The 21,969-nt window shown below is 33.8% G+C and overlaps 2 protein-coding genes across 7 annotated transcripts; both read left to right on the top strand.

Moving 5' to 3' along the window:
* The first annotated feature begins 587 nt into the window (after positions 1–587).
* Positions 588–7,731, top strand: LOC106779745 (RNA-binding protein 39). 2 transcript variants are annotated; one of them, XM_014667930.2, is made up of 13 exons: positions 588–1,220; positions 2,738–2,816; positions 2,920–2,976; positions 3,080–3,135; positions 3,919–4,147; positions 4,377–4,463; positions 4,552–4,626; positions 4,713–4,793; positions 5,383–5,447; positions 5,521–5,704; positions 5,785–5,873; positions 5,985–6,099; positions 7,354–7,731. In XM_014667930.2, exons 1-13 carry the CDS (start codon positions 697–699, stop codon positions 7,393–7,395), a joined length of 1,683 nt encoding a protein of 560 aa, XP_014523416.1. In that variant the 5' UTR covers positions 588–696; the 3' UTR covers positions 7,396–7,731. The 2 variants fall into 2 exon arrangements, with proteins under 2 accessions (XP_014523416.1, XP_022632391.1); XM_022776670.1 differs by having other exon boundaries at positions 5,988–6,099.
* Positions 7,732–16,690: 8,959 nt separating this feature from the next.
* Positions 16,691–20,894, top strand: LOC106779723 (ribonuclease P protein subunit p25-like protein). Of its 5 annotated transcripts, none has more exons than XM_022776674.1 (10): positions 16,735–16,836; positions 16,906–17,026; positions 17,132–17,254; positions 18,340–18,420; positions 18,510–18,598; positions 18,691–18,765; positions 19,703–19,764; positions 19,833–19,889; positions 20,038–20,214; positions 20,575–20,894. In XM_022776674.1, exons 3-10 carry the CDS (start codon positions 17,132–17,134, stop codon positions 20,634–20,636), a joined length of 726 nt encoding a protein of 241 aa, XP_022632395.1. In that variant the 5' UTR covers positions 16,735–16,836; positions 16,906–17,026; the 3' UTR covers positions 20,637–20,894. The 5 variants fall into 5 exon arrangements, with proteins under 5 accessions (XP_014523385.1, XP_014523387.1, XP_022632395.1 ...); XM_022776675.1 differs by having other exon boundaries at positions 16,742–16,836; positions 16,906–16,960; XM_014667899.2 differs by lacking the exon at positions 16,906–17,026 and having other exon boundaries at positions 16,691–16,836.
* Positions 20,895–21,969: the final 1,075 nt, after the last annotated feature.

A 21,969-nucleotide genomic window follows, 5' to 3' on the forward strand; every position in this document is an offset into this window, starting at 1 on the left:
GAATTGATTGTGAGACAAAATTACTTTCTTATTCTAATTGATTAAAAATTATAATTAACTAGAAATTGTAATTAACTATAATAATGTGAATTATAATTAAAAGTCATATAAATGTAGTACTAAATACATTTATATAATTTTAATAAACTTAAGAATAATGATTTATTTTTATTAATATCTTTATTTTATTATATTAAATTAGTGAAAACGTTTATTACTTTTTTATGATAATAAAAAATTATAAAATTATTATCATTATTATAAAATTATGAAATAAAATATAAATAATTTTTATAATTATGTTATAAGTTTATTTTTATTTATTTTATAAGTATTTTTATAATTAAAAATAATTAAGTTTATAAAATTGGTCATATTAAAAAGTAGGTTAAATTTAAAGAAATAGTAAAATTATAAAATAATTCTTTAAATTTTAAATTTTTTTATTTAAAAGATAAATTTGGAAATTAAATATGAATAAAAAAATATCTATAGAAATGATTATTTAATAAATATATAACATATATCTTTGTTTAATAATAATAATAATAATAGTATTAAAGGGTTTTATTGATTAGGAAGACGGAATAGCCAACCAAACCGGTCCTTTGTTTTCCTTTTTTTCTATCTATCTACGTGCAGATAACAGAAAACCCAAAACCCTAGAATTTGAGAATCGCCGGAGGGGAAGGAGTCATGGACTTTGACGAGTACGATTACTTGGAGAAGACAGTGGAGGAACAAGATGACCGCGACTCCAGCAGAAAGAAGAAAGAGACAGAAAGGAGCTACCGGAAGCGCGAGGAGATCGACGAGGCCTCCGAGGAGAGGAAGAGCAAGAGGTCAAGGGGCGACGACGAGAATGGCTCGAAGAAGGATAAAGATCGCGAAGACCGCGACAGGGAGCGCCACAGAAGTAGCAGGGATAGAGATAGAGATAGAGACAGAGATGGCGAGAGAAGTAGCAGGGACAGGGACAGAGACAGAGATAGGGAGAAGGAGAGAGACAAGGAGAGGGATCGGAGGGACAGAGACAAAGATAAGGAGAAGAGGGAGAAGGAGAGGGAAAGGGACAGAGATAGGGAAAGGGAGAGAGACAGAGATAGAGACCGAAGGGACAAAGAACGGGAAGAGAGGGAGAGGTCTCGGAGGAGCAGGAGTCGTTCTGAGCGAGAAAGAGAAAGAGAACGAGAACGGGATTTCGACACCAGAGATACCAGGTAATGTTTCTAATCTTTCTTCTTTTTGCCAATTCTCATTTTAATTTATGACTACATTATATATTAAATAGACAATATTAAATCACAAGAAATATACTATTTGATATTCTATAGTCCATGATAGTATGATTAGCTTCATTTTTCCTCTAGACTGTCTATCATCCAAGTCATTGTACTTTAAGAAGTTAGGATGTGACAGAGAAATTAAGAGTATTATTTCGTTTCAGGAAGTACACATCCCTTTTCTGGAGCCAAGTAGAGTTTCTGTCAATTTTTTTACACTGATTTAATTTATTTTTAATTACTCTTTGTATCTTTAATTCGTGTGAGTGAGGTGTTTTAGGAAAGGGATTCCGTGATTTAAGTGATTTTTTTTCTCGAGAAATGTAAAGAAACTTTAGATAACTTTGCTCAATTTATAACTGGGTTCTTATGCATGTATAATTTTTTTGGAAAACTGAGGTTGGTCATTTAACACATGGAAATTTACCAGAGTTACGAAAAAGTCACTGAATCCGTCCCGGTGTTTTATTGTCAGATGTCTTCCACCCGGAATGTAGATTTAAATTTTCTGCATCATCGCTAAGCTGCTATGGGATTCAAATAGGGGTGTGATTTTGGATAGCAACCATTTCCACGTGTTATATTTGTGCTACCGTGATATAGACTTTTTACCCTAGAAACAATGATGTTTGAATTTTTGGGTTGCAATTGTGATTTCTGCCCCATTTTGTAATGGTTTTCTTGCTTCATATTAATAGTGAGATTTTAAACCCTTTTTCCTTTACCGTCCTGCAAAAACTTACCTTTGTTTTGACCCATGTTTCTTTACACTTTAGAGGACTATCTTTTCCCTTGTCCATGCTTTCTTGTTTCTTTATACTTCCTAGTTCACGTTCTGCTAGTTTTATGTAATATGTCGAGTATTTTTGCAGTATCAATTCCGCTATTATCTCCCATTTTTTTTACTTTGATTGATGGTGGCTGTGTGCGTGGACAGCAACTTATTATTTATCATCAGTTTCTTTAATTTTGGGCTGTTTTGGTTTTTGAATAGTTATAAGAGGAGTATAATTTTTTTTGGTTTGTGTTGTAGTGTTTAAAATAACAACCTGCCTGGTACATCGCCCTGCTACTTGAGATTGAAAATATGGGGATAAATATTGAGATACACAAGCAGCTAGGACGTTGTATTTGATTTTAAATGTTAAGAACCTGGAAATATTTTTTTTCTAATTTATGAGGGAAAATAAAGTCCAGAACAAGGGCAATGGTATATCTGAATGTTATAGGATTGAATGCTACTTTGGACTGTTATATTAACAATATACTTTGGAATAATGGCTACAGTTAAGAGATTGAGACATCCCTCTCAAGATTAGGTGCTGTTTGGGACTCTAATATTAGCAATGTACGTTTGGATTTATGCTACAAATTATACAATCTGAATATTAGGTATAAGTTTGATCTACTGCTCTATTCATATCTTATAAGCTAAAATTCAATTTCAATTGCAGGAGATTTAGGGACAAGAAAGAGGCAGCAGAGCCTGAGGCAGATCCAGAAAGGGATCAGAGGACTGTTTTTGCATACCAGGTTGATTGATTGAGCCTTTTTTGTTATAAATATTAAAAACATGATCTATTTGGGATTTGGTATTTCATTCTAATTAATGCCATCTGCTATGTGATGATTACAGATGCCCTTAAAGGCGTCAGAGAGGGATGTATATGAATTCTTCTCAAAAGCTGGCAAGGTCAGTAAACTTGCGCGCATGTTATTTTGAACAATTGGATGTGGTTTTCTGTATGCTCGATTTAATAGTACCTCTATTTACGTCTAGTATTCCTTATTTTCAGGTAAGGGATGTCCGTCTAATCATGGATAGGAACTCAAGACGATCTAAAGGAGTTGGGTATGCGCTCTCTTATAGCATAATTTATTCTTCATGTGCATGAACAATTGTGGTATTAGGTATCAACTTTCAAGAATTATGTTTAACTGTATTCTTAAATGGACTAGCAATGCGATAATGATGAGGGATGATGGGAATACCTTGCACTCATGTTTAATCAATTCATGCTGCGTACTGAAGGTAGATGACATAATCCCGGTTTCCTTTTTGGTCCTTTTACCAATTTTCTTCCTCTGCATTTCTGATATGCATGCAGTGAAGATTTCTTTCATTTGTTGTTGAGCCTTTTCAGTTTATATCTCTTGAACTGGTTATTTCATATTTCTTGACAAGGTTGATATGGAAGGACATTTCTTCTCCATTCATTTTATTACTTTTTTGGGGGGTAGGTAGTGGCAGTGAGTGTGGAAATGATTTCTTCTCCAGGCCAGCCTTCCTTAGGTCCCTTTCATAGCATTTCATTTGCTTGAACACACATATAAGTAAAGAAGAGTTGCTGCTTGCTGGTTACTATCCTCCCCGCCTTAGTGGTTTCCCATGGTTTTTGGTTCTGACATGTGTATCTTATTCTCTATTGATTGAAATATATGCTTTAGTTCGGTATCTTATATCAGGCAAACATTTTCTTCATGACTCAGATGCATCAAAAGATACCCTCAGATTGTGTTGTGTGCTAGAGTTTTTGTTTCCCTAAATCTTTGTTGTATGCTTTGTAAGTTTTGTTTGAACTCTTTATATTTTGTAGTTCTGAAAACTTGATGTAAGTTCTTGATGAGGCTGCAGGTACATTGAATTTTATGATGCAATGTCAGTCCCAATGGCAATTGCTCTCTCTGGCCAACTTCTTCTGGGACAACCTGTAATGGTCAAGCCTTCTGAGGCCGAAAAGAACCTTGTCCAATCTAATACTACCAGTGGAGCTGCTGGGGTAGTAGGACCATATGGAGCTGTGGACAGGAAACTGTATGTGGGGAATCTTCACTTCAACATGACAGAGAGTCAATTAAGAGAGGTATTTTACTTTGCTGTGTGGTGAGTATGGCATGAATTTTCATTACTTGCAGTCATCCTAGGGAATATGAAAGAGGAGAACCAAATACTGATTTTATTTGAATAAAACCTGAAGAAATGGTGAATTGGGAACCGCTAAACTTGCTTAGTGCAATCTAGTCTGCTGTCAGACATTAATTAAAATAATTTGATAACTTGTCATTTATAAGCTTTTGACTTTTTTTCTTTAGATTTTTGAGCCATTTGGTCCAGTGGAGCTTGTGCAACTGCCTCTTGACTTGGAGACAGGACATTGCAAGGGCTTTGGGTTTGTTCAAGTATGTTACTAATGCTTAACTTCAAGAAGTGTTGTTTCCAATGATAATGATGTTACTAATCTCTTTTGTATATTAAATTCTGGAACAGTTTGCTCATCTTGAGCATGCCAAGGCTGCTCAGAGTTTAAATGGAAAGCTGGAAATTGCTGGCAGGACTATAAAGGTAGACATGTTTTTGTGTGGGTCTATTTGTTTTTCTCCCATTTGTTTGTCCTTGAGTTTGTAATTAATATTGTTCATCAAACACAGGTTTCATCTGTAACAGATCATGTTGGAAACCAAGATACAACTGCAAAATCTGCAGACTTTGATGATGATGAGGGTGGATTGGTAAGTGTTCAGTTGAATAAAAACAAAAAATGGGTTCTATAGGCATTTTTTAATTGGCATTTCTCATTGTATGATAATTTTATTTGGGTGGATTCGATTTCCAGTTTGTTTGGTTCAATTGACCAGAACTTGTTTGTTTGAGTAACTAATGATTTAGCTTTAAATATTTGCACAGATGGATGACTGGGCTGTTACTATTTGATAGATACTTGATTGAAGCTTTATTTCAATTAAGTGTTGACCATTTTTATTATTTTACTGAGTAAAGCTTGGGATTGAGAAGGCATTACAAATTGTTGATGTCAAACAAACTAAATACCAATTGATGTCTTACTAGTGTTGTTTTTGCATATTCACTAGGCGTATTTCCATGTCCCTACTATTTCCCTGATCCGGCTCAAAATTTGAAGTTTTAAATTGTATTTTATGCTCCCACTTATTCTGCAGCCAGAACCTTGATCTTTTTCTTTTCCATGTGGGCTTCTGGGACATGGTGTGGTGGTTGAGAAAACTGAACCAAAATTGCTACTTTAGTCTGTTTTTTGTTATGAGTTTGTTGCTGATATATTATGCATTTTTCTGTATACAGGCTCTAAATGCCCAATCAAGAGCATTGCTTATGCAGAAACTGGACCGCTCTGGCATTGCAGCAAGGTTTGTTTAAATATTTTCTTCTACCATATTCTGTAAACTTATTTCTTTTCTTAACAGATTTCAAACACTGCAGCATTGGTCTGCCTGTTGGGAATGGGTCAGCTCCTGCTCAACAGGCTATGATGCCTATTGGTAATCCAGGTGTAATATCAGCACCAGCTGTCCCTACGCAAATTGTGCCTACCCCGGTGATTGAACCTGTTGGAAACCCCAGTGAGTGTCTACTGTTGAAGAATATGTTTGATCCCAACACTGAGGTGAGGATTAACTGATTGATTATAATTACCCTCTGCTTTTTCATTCAAAAAGTACTAATATCAAATATTACAAGATGCAGACTGAGCCAGATTTTGATCTAGACATTAAAGAGGACGTGGAAGAAGAGTGTTCCAAATATGGACGGGTGAAACATATTTATGTTGACAAGTAAGTTTATGAACACGTATAATGTCCTTAAATAATCCATTTTTTCATCTTATCTTTCCCACACAAGCCTTCTGTAGTTCCGATTTTATAATTGATGCATCTTTTGTACAGAAGAAGTGCAGGGTTTGTGTATTTGCAATTTGAAACAGTCGAAGCAGCTAGTGCTGCTCAACGTGCAATGCACACGAGGTGGTTTGCAGGAAGAATGATTTCTGCTATCTATATGGTATGCGTTTATTCACTTTGTCTTGAGTTACTCGCTGACTTTGTTTCTTCAGTTTTAACGTGCTGATTTTAACTGTCTTGAATGGAGGGTTTGTGTCTGTAAACTGGGCATTGTCTGTTGAAGTTTAACTGGGGAGATTAATATCAATGTAATTTACAAAACAAGAAGTACTAGTGTTACTTAAACAAATCACATGGGATAACTGGGTCGGGGAATGTTTTGATCTGATAAGTAGTGGGAGTTGAACCAACCCTTTTGACAATATATTTACTGATTGATGGTGCATATTTGTGCTTTCCTTATTACCACACTCATCATTGGGAAATAATTATTTCCAATTACGTTTTTATTGTCTAACCTAACCTTACAAAACCATTTTATGAGATGAAGTTTGTATTTATTTATATTATACTATTTGACCATATTTCTAGGCAATGTAAGATTTCTAATACACCTCAAAGCGTTAAGGACAAGACTTATCAAGTGAGACTAAATATTTGTAGGTACTAATGATGATGAGTGACATGATATGCCCAAAAAACTGTTTGGATAAATTCTAATACTATCATAAAAGTGAACTTAAACTTGTAAAATGGGTTTGGAAGATGAAATTTACATATACTTTTATATATTATAATTTAACTGTATTTTTGGTTGATGTGTGATATCTAACACACTTAATAGAACCAAGAACCTTAAATTTTGTTGATAAAATCTTATACAATTAAATATTGACATTATCACACTTGACAAACTCGTTTTTTTTTTTTTTTTTTTTTAATGAGAGGATCCTTAAGTACGAAGCTTTGAAGTGAATTGTGTAAAAGTTGAGATGTGTATTTTATTGACATTGCCTTGCATGCTAGGTATTATTGGTAGTATTGAGTTTTCTAGAAGATAGGCGCTTAATTCACTGTGCCTTATTGAACATTTGTGTAGAATGATTTATGTAGGGATAATGATACTTTAACGATATTTTTTTGACAACATTTTAACATTATCTACGTGTCATTCTGTAATTGATCCAAAATTACTTTCACAATCAATAATAATAATCATAAATACCATCATGGACCAATTACAAAATAACACACATTATTCTTTATGTAGTGGGTTAAATTAAACTTCAAGTGCTACTTTTTGTGAAACTCTGTAATAATGGTGTGCATACATTGATTCTCAAATGGCAAACTTGTGGTTTTGATGCATCGCTTTCCTTTTAGTGGGTATCTCAAACTTTCTTTTGTTTTGCAGCAACCTCAGATATACGAAGCCAAGTTTAAAGGGGACGCTTGAAGAAGTGCTTATACACCTTTTAGTTCTCAGACGACAGTTTGCATATTTTTCTCACAGTAGTTCTAAGAAATTGAGTTTAGTTTATAAATTTTGATTCATGTCTTGTACTATTAGATGTATGGTTACAGAAATTTAACTGTCCAGTGGTGTGATATTCATGACCAGTAATTTATTTTGATCTCCAATGTATTCAATTGTAACCGTAGGTTCTTTTGAGTTTATTTCTTGGTTACCACTGGACTAATGGTATGTGGAGGAGTGCTATTGCCGAACTCTATAGTAGTGAAATGTAAGATACTAAGGGTGGTAACATAGATTCATCTTTTTTAACTGTTAGCATAATTTTAGAAACTTTGACAGTCTGTTTGACTAGAAATATGTCGGGTTACCGTTTACCTTAAAAACCGGCTCATCTTAGAACTAGTCAGAAACTCAGCAACATGTCAGTCCTGAGCGTGTATATTTTCAAGCTTTCCATTTTTCTTTTTTATATTTTAAATTGGAACTCGCATATGAATATTCACATACTGTTTTTTTTATAACCATTCAACATTTACTTTTTTATATCTTTTTCGATTTTTTATTTTATTATATAAATATTTAATTTTTTATGATATTATAAATATAAGCTTTATTATGGGTTAACTTTGACTGAAATAATAATCTGGCCTAGTAGTTTTATTAGTAGAAAATAATGACTGATGTCCAATGGAACAGATCGTGGGAAAGATTAAAGAACCAGATGTTGAGGAAACCGGGTTCCTTCGAATTGCGATGTTTTTCTGAAAATGGTATAAGGGCTTCATTCAATAATTACAAGTTTGAGACACTTTCTTATTAAAATACCTCGAGATGAAATAAAATCTTAAAATCAGTAGGACATTATAATATTTATAAAAATAAATGGAGATATTATGTAATAATTCTTACAATGGTGATAATCTAAGAAATCGAATTTGACCTAACATTCATCTGTAAACTATTATTGTTCATCTACATTGAAAATAGGTAATTGTTATTGTTCATCTACACTAAAAACAAGGAAACTGTTATAGTTCATCTATATTAAAACAAGATAATTGGCTTTCCAACTGTACCAAATGGAAATGTATTTATAACTTAATTATTTTCTTTTGTATTATTATGAGAAATTGTTTAATGTTTCTTATTTAAGTAGGTTTAATTTAGTTAAATAACATGCCCAATTATGTTATTTGTGAGTATGAAGCCAAAGGAAAAATGTCATGGTGAGGATTCCGTCTTATTGTTCACATTACAATAAGAAGGATTATAGGTATTTGTACTACATCTTAATGTCTTTGCGCTACTTGAGATCTTAATATATGTAAATCGTACTTAACCAAACGTTGTTTGTTACTTCATTTTGCAACTAAATATTGTGCTACTATTTTCGGCCGAGATAATCAATAAAATTGTTCTTCTCATCTTTTTTCTCTTGCTTTTTATGGATTCCGTTTGTTAAATGATGGTACTAGAACTGTTCAATTAAACAGCTATGTAGCGCTATTTGATCTTTCTTTTTTGTTTTCATATTTTCCATTTAATATGTTCCATTATTTGCGAAGTACAAATTCAATATCAAATATCTTATGTGCATAATGTTTTACATTCATCTTGGAGAAAGTCATGCTACGACGCTTATTTTCTCAACGTTGCTCGTCTAACATGTTAAAATTCATGAGAAAGATTCTTATGAATGGTAAATAAACTTTTTTTATGTATTGTTTGAATAAGTTTCGATTTTGAGAGATAATTCTCACGTCAATTGGTACAAGTGTAGATATGGAAAAATTCTTCTTTTATTTTTTAAACTGAATATTATTATGATATATTTAATAATTTCAGACAAGATCGTATAGATAATAGACTGTTTAAGTAACACATATTTTCAATTTTAACAAAAAAAATTAATGAAAAATTGTTATGTATGAAAATTTGTTTAAAAGAAATAATGTCTTAAAAAGAATATTTTGTAACATCTGTTTTAAATGGAATCAAGCTTATGAATAATGTTTTCTAACCTAAATTGTCTAATAAACTAAAATCATAAACAACGTCTAAGAAAAGAAAGTGTCTCTATTTAAAATCATCTAATAGACTATATGAGTAACAAGCTAGTGTCTTAAGAAAAAGAAAAGTCTATCTTTTTTATAACATTGAAGCTAAACGGAATTTTCATTTAATATAAGTGTGATCTCAAGAAAAACATTTTAAAGAATACATCGTCTCATGAATGACTACTAAACACTATAGACTTGAAGAAACATTTAATGTTTATACCATTTAACACGTTATATGTTTTACCAAACGATGCATTTATGAATGACATGACTAATGAAAGATGTCTTGAACACACAATACAGTCTAACATTTATCAACATTCAAAACATTTAATGCATGTACGATAAAGTGTTTCGATGCTTGTATACTTTGTTCTTGACATATGTCATATAACTAAAGCAGAAAGATATGATCAAAATCACTATACTCAAGAAAAAGAGGTTGTGAGAGAAGAAGAACTTTCTGAGAATGTTTTTCTTGTTGAAGTCTTCTGCTCTGTCACATCATATAAGCTAAGTTTGCATAAGGCTATGATAAAGCTCCAACCCCTAAAAAGAAGACTAAAGTATGACTTCCCATCTCATATCCTTGCCAATTCTAGGGTTTTATCTACACAAGATCAATTAATCCCCCGTCTCTCACGCTTCAACTATATATATAGAAATTCCTTTCTCCTCTTGAAATTCCAATCTCTTTGTCTCATAGTGCTCTTTTTCTTTTCCTCTCAATTTTTATGTGTCTCCCTTCTTATTTCTAGTTCAGTAAAATCCTTTTTTAAAAAATTAAAATCTATTATAAACTAAAAGTAACCGCCTAGATAATGCTCCCTATAATATCCTATCTTATTTTTAAAAGCATTATTGCTAGATTTCAAATCTTTTATTTTTTTTAGCTTATTTTATTTCAAGTACAGGCCTTCTGTACCCCCATTTATAATTTTTGCATCCCAATACCCAAAGGGAAACGACATTTTTTTCCTTAGGCAAAAATATAACTAAAAAAACAAAGGTTTTCCATTAAACCTCTCTCCCTAGGATTTCAACTCTCATCCGTTCAATCCTAGACAACCATATCTAACAATAAGCCAACACATAAAATTGAGAATATCAAACATCACAAATTTAACAACCACACAATAACATGTGTTGCACTTATGTCAACAACAAAAAATAACATAGCATTTATGTTCTAAAAAAGATGTAACCACAAGTGTGCTATACAACACCTTGTTAATATCAACTCTTGAAAGAAATATACTCAAGTCTTTTAGAAGGAAGTGCTTATCTCAGTGGGTCTAAGTGGTTAAGCATATCTACTAGGCAAAGTCAAGTTTTGTAATCCTTTTGTGGGTCTAAAAGAAGTGTTGTTCATCTCTTGTTTGTCAAGAGATGTGTATTCTAAATCTATACTCTACTTCATGAGTGTAAGTTTTGGTTTATTTTAGTAATAGTTAATCCCTCTTTTAGGGAGATTAACAACTAGACGTAGGATCTTTTGATATGAACCAATATAAAAATCCCCTTTGCAAGCTTCTCTTCCTTATCCTCCTTTGTTTACTTATTATTCAAATTAATTTTTCCAACTTGTTAAAAAAAAATTTAAAAGTGAAAACTTGTTAAAAAGAAGCAATTTTTAACGCAAAACCAATTCACCTCCCTCTTGATTGTTGTATATTTCTTAACCATTCTGTTGCGCATGTTTTACATACATGGGCGAAGAGTTTCCTATAACAAAAGTTTTTCTAACAAGGATTCCATGATAACGTGTATTGTAATGATGAATGGTAATACAAGTAATGGTCACTAGTAAAGTACTTGAGATTAAAAAGTTTAGTAGAAGGAAAGTGTACTAATATGGAAGGACTTACATGAAGAAGAAATTGTTAAGAATCCAAGTGTTAATTTGAATTTCACATCAAATAAAAATAAAAAAGTCTAACAACATATATAAAAAAGATCCATAAAATTATTGTCTTCAAGTTTTGAATATGAAGTGATGCCAAACCTTTTATATGAGTGGATTCATAACTATTAAAGTTGAATTTCTCTAATATATTTCCCTTGATAGAGCCAACTGATAAAAACACTAAAATCCAATACTATTCTTGAAGGAAACAAATTTTTTAGTAAAAGATATGGTTATACACCAAGCATGCTAATTGAATTGAAAAAGTTGTCATGGCCATGGAAATCACACACACACAAGAGAATATGAATATTTTATTTGGATGTCTATAATAGTTATCTCCAAACTTGTTTATCATCTTTCCATTGACGACTCTTGTATCAGGTATATAACATATTCTCTTTATTTGTCCTTTAAATCAAAGGACTAGAGCATGTTCAACCTAAATAGCATCATGCATGTTAGTAATATTAAAAGGTGGTTGGGAACAAAATCACTATAAAACATGGTGAATATTTTATGGCAACAAGATTGTTAGGAGTTCGAGTTTAAATTTGGTTTCATATTAAATAAGAATTAACCTTAAGAGTAATAATACCTAAGAAAACTCATATACTAATTACTTTAAGTTTTAAGTTTTGGACATTGTCTTAACTTTTATATATACCATTTCATATTCATTGATATCAAATATCTCTAACCTTCCATTAAAGGGAACTAACCTAGATCTCACTCTTGTTTCCTTATACGCGAATCCAATTGCATTTCAATCTTGGAACTCCTCTCTCACCTGGAATTGCATTTCAATGTTTACCTTTTTCTTCTCCTTTTGATATAAAAATGAAAAGAAATATTAACCATTACCTATCGGATATTGATTGAGGAAATAAAATACTTCTCTTTCAGAAAATAGAAATACATAATAGAATATAAATAAAATGCAGAAAACCTTTGATATTGAATAAATATTTTCGTACTAAGAGATCATAATTTCTGGGAATCACAGACCTTAAGAATTATTATTTTTAAGACTGTCTAAACAGTTAATACAAATCTTACTATTTTCTTTAAATGAAAAAGGAATATACTACTTTTACTAAGATCTAGTTTATTATCACACTAGAGGCTTAAATTAGAATAATATAATAATTTTCTTTACCACAAATATAATTTGAGAATTTAAATTTTCGCCTCGCCACGAAATTTTTTATTGTAAACTTTACAAATGGTATTCTGTTCAAACTTTAAACTGAGCATGGGAATCAAACTAATGTAGGAAATTGATTTTGTTTTACCAAATAATGGTTTGCTCCGTTGTATTGTAAATAATATATAGGGAGTTACTCCCTCCACCTCTACACTTTACTCCCTCTGTCTCTCTATTCTAATTTTACCCTTCATTTCAACGAATATTAACATGAGTTAGATTCTTTTGATATCTGGGCACATATATCAATGGGACAAACGGACATCGACATTCGTTACGATTGGAGGGTGCACCGGAAAAATTAAAATATATTAAGATACACCAGTAGCAAACGACTCCAACCTTCGAACCACTGACCAGGAAAAAGGGTCTCCTCCTAATCCTCCTCAATCTCCTTCTTCATCAGCGTCAGATTCAGCGATCGCTTTTCTTTCTCTGGCGACCCTCTTAATTTCGGCGGCTTTTTGGCGCTGCGAACACTCTTCAATGGCGAAAACGACTTCTGACCCCGACCTTCCTCTCTTCAATCCTGACCGTCACAAGAGCGATTGGGTTTTGGGTTTGCTCTAGTTTTTTCTTGCAGGTCTCGCGAATCACAACGACGTTGGGTTTTAGGGTTCTGTTTTGGGTTTGAGTTGGGGTTCTTGGACTGGTTTTTTTGAGTGTAGGGTTGAAGATGAAGATGCAAGGGAGGAGATGACGGAGAAGAAATCGCACGCGCAACGAAGTGATTTAGGTTGGTGAAGGTCTCGCAATGGAGATTTCTGGTGAAGAAGATGATCTCGCCGCTGTAGATGATGTGATGACGTGGTTCTCGTGGTGTGGCCTGGTGCGAGTAGCTCATGGAGAGGTGTTGGTGCGTTAATGGTGGAGGCGGCTCGCTGAGGACTGGTGGTGAGGATGGTGGCGACGCTAGAGTTTGGCGGCGTCAATGGAGGATTCACGGTGATGGTTGAAGATGACGACGATTTGCAATTCTGATTGTGGTGGCAATGGAGGCTCGCGACGAGGTTGATGGTGGTGGAGATAGGGCTTAGCGGCGACAAGATTGGTGACAACGACAACAAGGTTGGTGGTGATGGAATGAAGGTTTATGTGTAGAAGAGGAAGCTGGCGTGGCAGGTGAGGAGGTGTAGGGAGATTTAAGATTTTAAAAAAAGTAAATAAAGTTAAATTATTATAGGATATTCTTAGAAAAAAAAGGTTTAAACCATTTAGGCGTCACTATTTTCGTTTGGTCATCCCACTTTGGTCCCCTTCTTTTAAACTTTCCCGATTGAGTCCTCAGAATTGCTAATTTGAAGCAATTTAGCCCCTGCCGTTAAAAATGGTTAACGGTCGTTTAAATATTGATGACATGACATTATAAATGAATTTTATATTAAAAATTATTAATAAATATTTATCTAATCAGGATTTTTAGAAGGGCAAAAGTGGGAATAAAAAAAGAATTCTTCTTCATATTTTCTCGCTCCTGCGTCTCAAGTTTCCATGTCATAATGTCACTAACATCTTTTAAAATTAAAAAATCATTCCCAGGACTCTGACTTGTCCCTGTCCTTCCCATGAACTAGTGCAGGAAGCAAAGCACAATCACACAACATAAACAATATTGTAACAGTAACACAAGCAGCAAAATCCTCTCACAACAAGACCAAGCCTTTGAATTTAATATAAAATGGAAGCCTTCTCTAATAAACATCTAATAACTTTTCCCAAAATAAGAAATACTTTTGCTGTATAAAGATAATCAGTATTTTATACTTTCAACATTAAACTTGATGGTTTTAGCTAAGGTGTAGTTGGAGATTATGCAGAAAAAAAAAAAAAACAAAACTTGATGGTTTTCACGAGTAGAGTCATGGAGAGACGAAGTTGAAGAGGTAGTAAAACATGAGTCTACATCTTCCATCATTTTCTTCTTGAAGCAAAACCACCACTTGTTGTCTTCTCCCCTCTCGTGATATAGAGCTAAGGATAAGACTAACATTCAGGGCCAAAGACAGCACCAGCAAGTGCCTCAAGGAAAACAGAGATGGAACTGCAACCATTTTCCAGCAAAACACAAAGCACTAAAAAACTGAAATGAAAACAGAATACAGGAACAACTTGGAATGAACAGTGCCTGGTATGGTCCACGTTTTATAGTGCTGGAAATCACTGAGACCTATTGAAAAAATGGTAGCAATTAAAGAGGTAGAGTGATAAGTGTTTGGTAGAGATGTTAAAAGTTAGAGGTTTGGGTCGGTGGTAATAAAATCGCAGAAACCTAAACAGAAATGGAAAAGATTGAACTAAAAAACCGGGAAATGGAGAATCAGCGACATAACAAAATTGCAGAAACCTAAACAGAGAAAACCAATTCGCCATCACATCTTTGTCTTCTCCACTATCGCACAACCAATAACATGTTCTTTTCTGTCAGATCGCAAGATTCAATCTCCTCTATCCTCCAACTGTAATCACTGAAACTACCTCTCCCCACCATTATCGGACCAGCAAAGCCAAACCAGAAAAACCCAAAAATCCCCAAATCTGGCCACAACAGAAACATTCAAAAAGCATCCAGAGCACCACTGTGAATCTGCATCCACCTCCTCCATGCTGAAATCCTAATCACAACCTGTAAGGGAAACCACCTTCAAGGTTTGTGCATTCCCAGTTCAAAGAACCAAAACACAGTCATGAAAATTTGAAACGTAGGAGCGAGAATGTAGAGGAAGAAGAAAGTTTTTTTTATTCCCACTTTGCCCTTCTATAAGCCTGATTACATAAATATTCATTAATAATTTTTAATATAAAATTTATTTATAATGCCACGTCATCAATACTTAAACGGTCGTTAACGATTTTTAACGACAGGGGCTGAATTGTTTCAAATTAACAGTTACGAGGACTCAATTGAAAAAATTTAAAAAAAGAGGACCAAAGTGAGAGGACTTAACGAAAATAGGAACATTTAAATGATTTAAAAAAAAAAAGTATAATATGAAGGTGTAAGAAGGTTTTGGAGAGGTGGAGGGAACGGCCCTAATAGATATTGGGGGTTGATCCCTACACCTCCACCCCTTTTCCCTCCACCTCCCCACAAGACAAAATTACCCTTTAATTTTTAATAATTTTATTTTTAATCTTAAATTATTATTCACTTTTACGCAACCCCACCCCCCCTCCTTCAGCTTTCTCTCACTTTCTCTGTTTTGAGATCCGTTTCTCTCACCCCTNAACGTGTGCAAACATTACTGGTCACATATTTCAACTCTCAACACTCAAAATTAAAGAGTTGGTGTGTTGCTCTTGATTCTTGTGGACACTTTCGTNGAGGGGAGAAGCACTGCAGAGTTTATAATCAAAGCTGTGAACTTTTGAGTACTGATAAAATAAGAGAATATTGCATTAAAGACTAATTGTGATGCACAAATCACTTAGTATGTATAAGCCGAGAGGTACAACAGTCCAGTGGAGTACATCTCCTATACCAAAATATATTAAAATAATAACTTTGATGGAAGGTGGAATAGAAGTTGAAGGTGAGTATCCCATTGTGTGCGTTGCGAAGGAGATGGAGGCGCTGCTCTGAATTGGGTCTTCCCCGCGTATTGGAGAAAGAGTTCCTTGGGAGCTTACCTTTGTTACCAGTTGCCTTCATATNAATTGATATGAAGTGAGTTGAAGAAAGAGTATACATTGCATTTGGTGATGACTACGACCTTCCGAAAGAGAAATATTTTACCTTTGTACTGAGGGTAGACCAATGGCGCACCAGTTGCGTCACCACCGTACCCACCGCCACACCACTGCACCACGNCNAACAGTCATANCACCGCACTGTACCACATTACTGCACCACCACAAACGGAGAAAAACAGAGAAAGAGTGAGAGAAAGTTGGAGGAGGGGGGTGGGGCTGCGTAAAAGTGAAAAATAATTTAAGATTAAAAATAAAATTATTAAAAATTAAAGGATAATTTTGTCTTGTGGGGAGGTGGAGGAAGAAGGGGTGGAGGTGTAGGGATCAACACCCATAGATATTGGGTAGGGAGGCCCAAGAAGGAGAAAAGCCCAATAAGGAGAAAAGCCCCGGTGTGAAGGGAAAGAGAAGAAATAAAGAAAGAAGAAGGTTTATTTGGCGGTCTCTTCGGCGATAAGACCGCAACGTCATAGCCCTACTCACCAGCCTTTTTGTTCTGCTTGGTTGGTATACTACACTTTTCTTTCCATACACAGAGTGCAGCCAGACCTTGCCAGGTACGCACGCTTTCTCTTTCTCTTTCTCTCTCTTCAATTCCAAGCCTGAATCTAAAATTCAAAGCGCAGAACAAACAAACCCATATTTCCAAAACCTACCTTTCAACCCAAGCAGTGTGAAAGAGTGAGTGATATAGAGTATCATATCATATCTTATCCGTCTTCTATCGCACGCACAACATAACTAACTGTATGTCAGATGTGATCATTCTCTAAACCCTAGCATAGCATAGCATAGCACCCTTGTGTTTCCTTTCACTCTGTTTCTGAAATTTCCTTTTGCGTTCTGTTGTAGATGGATAGGTATCAGAGGGTAGAGAAGCCCAAGGCTGAGACTCCGATAAACGAGAACGAGATACGCGTTACTACTCAAGGAAGAATGAGGAATTACATCACCTACGCTACCACACTCTTTCAGGTTTCTTTCTCTTCTATCATCACTCTCTTCCCCTCCCTGCATTTTTATTGGGTCATTTTTTTTTCCAATTAATTGTCCTGAACTCGCCGTTTATTTGATTGACTCGGTGTCGATACTATTGCTTCGGTTGCTCGAATCAGATTAATGCTGTCTTGTTGTGTTCTTACACTGTTTGTTCTGGATCGCCTTAAATTGGTGTTAGCGGATTGAAATTTGTTTGGAATGCTTACAGAAAGGAGGAGGGATTTTTAAGATTGAAGTTTTAGTAAAACCTTGATATTTTATATGCGCTTGGTTTTCAAATGGAATCTCTCTCTCTCTCTCTCTCACGCACGCGTGTCAAAGAATGGAGTGGCTAGATCACTCTGATGTGTTTCTGAACCCAGGTATTTGAAAATGTGATCATTGGAAAAACACGACAAAATCGTATCCCAACACTGGAGTGAATTGACATGCAATGACAGTTAACATGTGAAGAATCCTATAACAGAAAAATGTTGAGGGTTGGCTGAACTTTTGGCAGTAGGCAATCAAATAAATTTAGAAAACCCTTCATAAAGTAGAAAAAAATGTACAACCAAAGAAGACAATATTCTGGTAAATTAACGTGACTGGTTTATGTAAGATAGAAAACAATATTGCTTATGCTATACAGGTCATTCAGGGATAAAACTTAAAGGATGTTTTTTTTTTACAATTCTATGTAGAAATATAATTCATGAAAATTACCCCGTTTTATGATATTCCTTTACTTCTTTGTTTGTGAACTTGATGATTTTTCCTTTTACGCACTGAAAAAACGAACAATACTATGTAAATTATCTAATTGTTAGCGTAATCATCTTCCTGCTTAGCGCCTTTAGTGTTGTGTGGGCCTATCTCTCTCTATTTCTGTTTTTTAAACTACATTATTTTCATTGATTTTCAGCTGGTCATAATGTTTCTCCCTTCTTTTCTGGTGCGATGTATGCATGAAAGTATAATTTTATCTAGAATAAACCGATATATATATATATATATATATATATATATATATATATATATATATTTAACAATTCTTCTTGTTCCATATGTATTTTCTATAGGAGAAAGGATCCAACGAAATTGTTCTCAAAGCAATGGGGCGCGCAATAAATAAGACTGTAATGATTGCTGAACTGATCAAGGTGAGAGGATCGATATCTGTATGGAATAGGTTAATCTGCTTTTATTCATATTACTTTTGCGAGTTGTGGGGTTTTGTTATTTGTTTCAGAGAAGGATTATTGGCTTGCATCAAAATACCGTAATTGGATCAACTGATATAACTGACACATGGGAACCACTTGAAGAAGGCCTTCTTCCGTATGTATTGTTATTTGTTTTATACTACCTTGTCATATACCAAACTTGTGTTTGGGAGTGATTGTTTTTGGTTTTGTTATATACTTGAACAGTTTGGAGACTACTCGCCATGTTTCAATGATCACAATTACCTTGTCAAAAAAGGAACTGGATACGTCCTCGACAGGGTAAGCACTTCTGTGTTGTTGTATGTCATCTGTATTTCTGAATGTACCTGTTTGATGCCTTGTATATTAAGAGGTCTTATTTACGAGACAAGGTGCTAGATCTTTAGTTAAGATTGGTTTCATTATTCTCTTTGATGAATCACAATCATTTATGATTTGGATCAGTTATGTATATAGATTTTATATTGATACATCTATTGACTGGTAATACTTTCCTGTGTAGTTATAGTTCCACAAAATTATGGGATCTAAGCAAACTGCTTAAGATATTGTGACAACCATAGTTGTAACTTTTTGGAATACTTTACTATCTGTTTGAATAGAGAATGGCTATTTTATTGTCACACAAGCTTTAGGTAGTTTTTATCAAATTAAGAATTTGAAGGACCAAGGGATTTTTATCAGAACACATTTGAGAGAACTGAATTGTGTAAAACTCTCTTAATTTTAACTTCTCTTATTTGAAACATAATTTCCTTAAAAATTTAAAGGTGACTATTGTCTTAAAAGTTGTCACATGAAGTCATAAACCCCTTGATTTCTTCTAAATTTAAACTAATGGTTGTTTTATTATTTTCAAAATGTTATGTCTGTATAATTTCATTAAGCTTGGAGAGTTACAGTTGTGAATTTTTACTTAATATGTTTCTTGTTTGTCTGCCATCTGACTTCTACAATTAAAATTATGAATAATGTAATGAAGATGTGGGAACATGTTAGATACTGGATTTTAAGTAAAGACCCTTTCTATTGTGCTGTTGTACTTAACCTTTTTGACTTTCATGTGACCATTTCTTTAAAATATTCAACTTCATTTCTTTTTAGTGTATTCGATTCTGATGATTATAAATTTGCAGTTTTCGTTTTTTGCTTTTCTAAAGTTTAGCTTTTTAATTTTTACTGTTGGAATGATTTTCACTTTGCTTTTCTAATGCAGATATCAACCTCCTCTTCCAGTTGATCAAGTAAAACCTTTAAATGAATATGAAGAGGAAGGAGGTGAATTGATTAGATTTTTCTTTTACTATTTCAAAGAGTGAATTTTGACTGATATTGATCTGATGTAGAAGCCTCACCAAGGATGCGAGGAAGAGGGCGTGGTCGTGGAAGGGGCCGGGGTAGAGGTATTGCTAAGTGCTTTGTTTCACTAACTGGCTGTAAATGACCGTATTATAGATTATGGAATGATCATAAAATGCTTTCTTTAACTTTTTGTTGGGGTTTCTCTAAAATGTAAAAGCTGCTTACAAGGAAAAAATATTTTATGCTTAGGAATTTACAATGGAGGTATGGAATATGGTGATGGTTGGGATTGTGGACGTGGCTATGGTGGAAGAAGCCGTGGCCGTGCTAGAGGGCGTGCTTTTCGGGGACGGGGACGAGGCTATGGTGCCCAGCCAGTTGGGTACTATGACTATGGTGATTATGATGCTCCACCTGCCCCACGTGGTAAGCGTGCAAGTCCAGAAAATTTAGATCTCGTGTGTGCCGATGAAAGTTATTATTTAAATTACAACTATTGTATTATCAGATAACATTTTGATTGAGTTATTGGTTGCATAGTTGATGATTTTGATTTTAACTTCTGTTTTATTTCTGTTTGCATTACACGGCGCCTGTGATTAAGTCAGGCTATAAAAGAAACTGAAGAAAATTAATTCATTGATTTCATACTATTTTCCTTGATATCTTTCTGATTTCCTCCGTTCTCTTTCATTCCTTCTTGTATCAGCCTTTTGGAGTTTTCATCCTAGTTAGCCGCTACCTTAGTGAACCTGTTGATATAAATTTTATGTGATGGTTTTGTAGGCCGTGGTCGTGGAAGGGGAAGAGGTCGTGGTCGTGGAAGGGATCGGGGAGTAGCTGCTTGAAGTTCTTGTTGCTTATCATGTATATGTTCAGTTAGAAAGTGTTGCCGCTCTGTTTAGTTCTTGTGAGATTTACTTTAATTTTGGTATTATTTGAAGCGTTCAATGTTGCAGCCATCTTCCTGCAGTTTTTATTATGTAGTTTCCCCCTCCCTCCCCCTCTGTAACCTCTAATTTTGCTTAGTTGGGTAGGTCAAGATAAAATCACAATTGTAAAATTTCTTAATAGGAATTATTGCAGCAAGTTTTCTTTTGTTTTTTTTGTCCTCGAAGTTTGATTTAGTGTGATTTGTTTTGTATATTTCGAAGGAATTGTATTTTTTTCAATTTTATAAGAGAAATTTTACAAAGCAAAGGACGAAACACGCAATTGGTGCACATTTGATTTCTTGTGTACTGAAATTTTAGGAAGGAGTCTGGCATAAAAGTAGAGTTTATAGATGAGAAATTGAATTCGACGTAACTTTAGCGCAACACCTTTGATTGTGAGCACCAAAAATTTCGAATAAATTCATGTGATATTACAGGGGATACCATATTTTGCTTTACACATTTTTTAGACATCTTTGTACCAACCGATTTTTATTTTTTCATTTCTTTAACAAAGTACCGAAACATATTTCAAATGATTCTTTTCACTCATTTAAATGAAAAACTTCCACCAGCAATTATCAACCTTTTGCTCTTCTATAACGTATATATATTGATAATATATTATGCTGTCCTTCCACTGCGATATATATGAAAATTTTTTATTAACCAATTTGGCATGCTAAGTATATGTATATATTATTTATTTATTTCTGAGACACACGTGGCCTCTCTTCATTATTCATTGTCATAAGAACAAAACAATGAGTAGAAATAGTGTATATATTGATTTTTGACATTACTTAGCATGTCAATTTGGTGTATAAATAAATTTTTTCATTATATATAGTGAAAGAACAACATAATATATTATTAATAAATAATGACATATTTCTAATATATATATATATATATATATATATATATATATATATATTGTATTTTACCTTTCAATAAATATTACCCTTTTTACTAAAAAAGACTGTAATATCCGCAAAACTATCACAGTTCAATTTTTATCTCCACCTACAAACTAACTGCTACTATTCCAAGCTTAATGCATAGTATTATATTAACATTCATTTTCAATTCTTATGGAATTCAAACAGCGGATACACAAAGGTGCCAGCCTAAGAGTCTCCGGTTATAGTAATTTTATTATGATTATTATTGAATGGAAGGAAGAAACAATGTAATAGAAAATGAAATGCTTGGCTTTTCGTGAATTTAAAAGAAAGGAGCATGA

Source organism: Vigna radiata, unplaced genomic scaffold (genome assembly GCF_000741045.1).
Source record: "Vigna radiata var. radiata cultivar VC1973A unplaced genomic scaffold, Vradiata_ver6 scaffold_160, whole genome shotgun sequence".
In the NCBI taxonomy this organism is placed as follows: domain Eukaryota; kingdom Viridiplantae; phylum Streptophyta; class Magnoliopsida; order Fabales; family Fabaceae; genus Vigna; species Vigna radiata.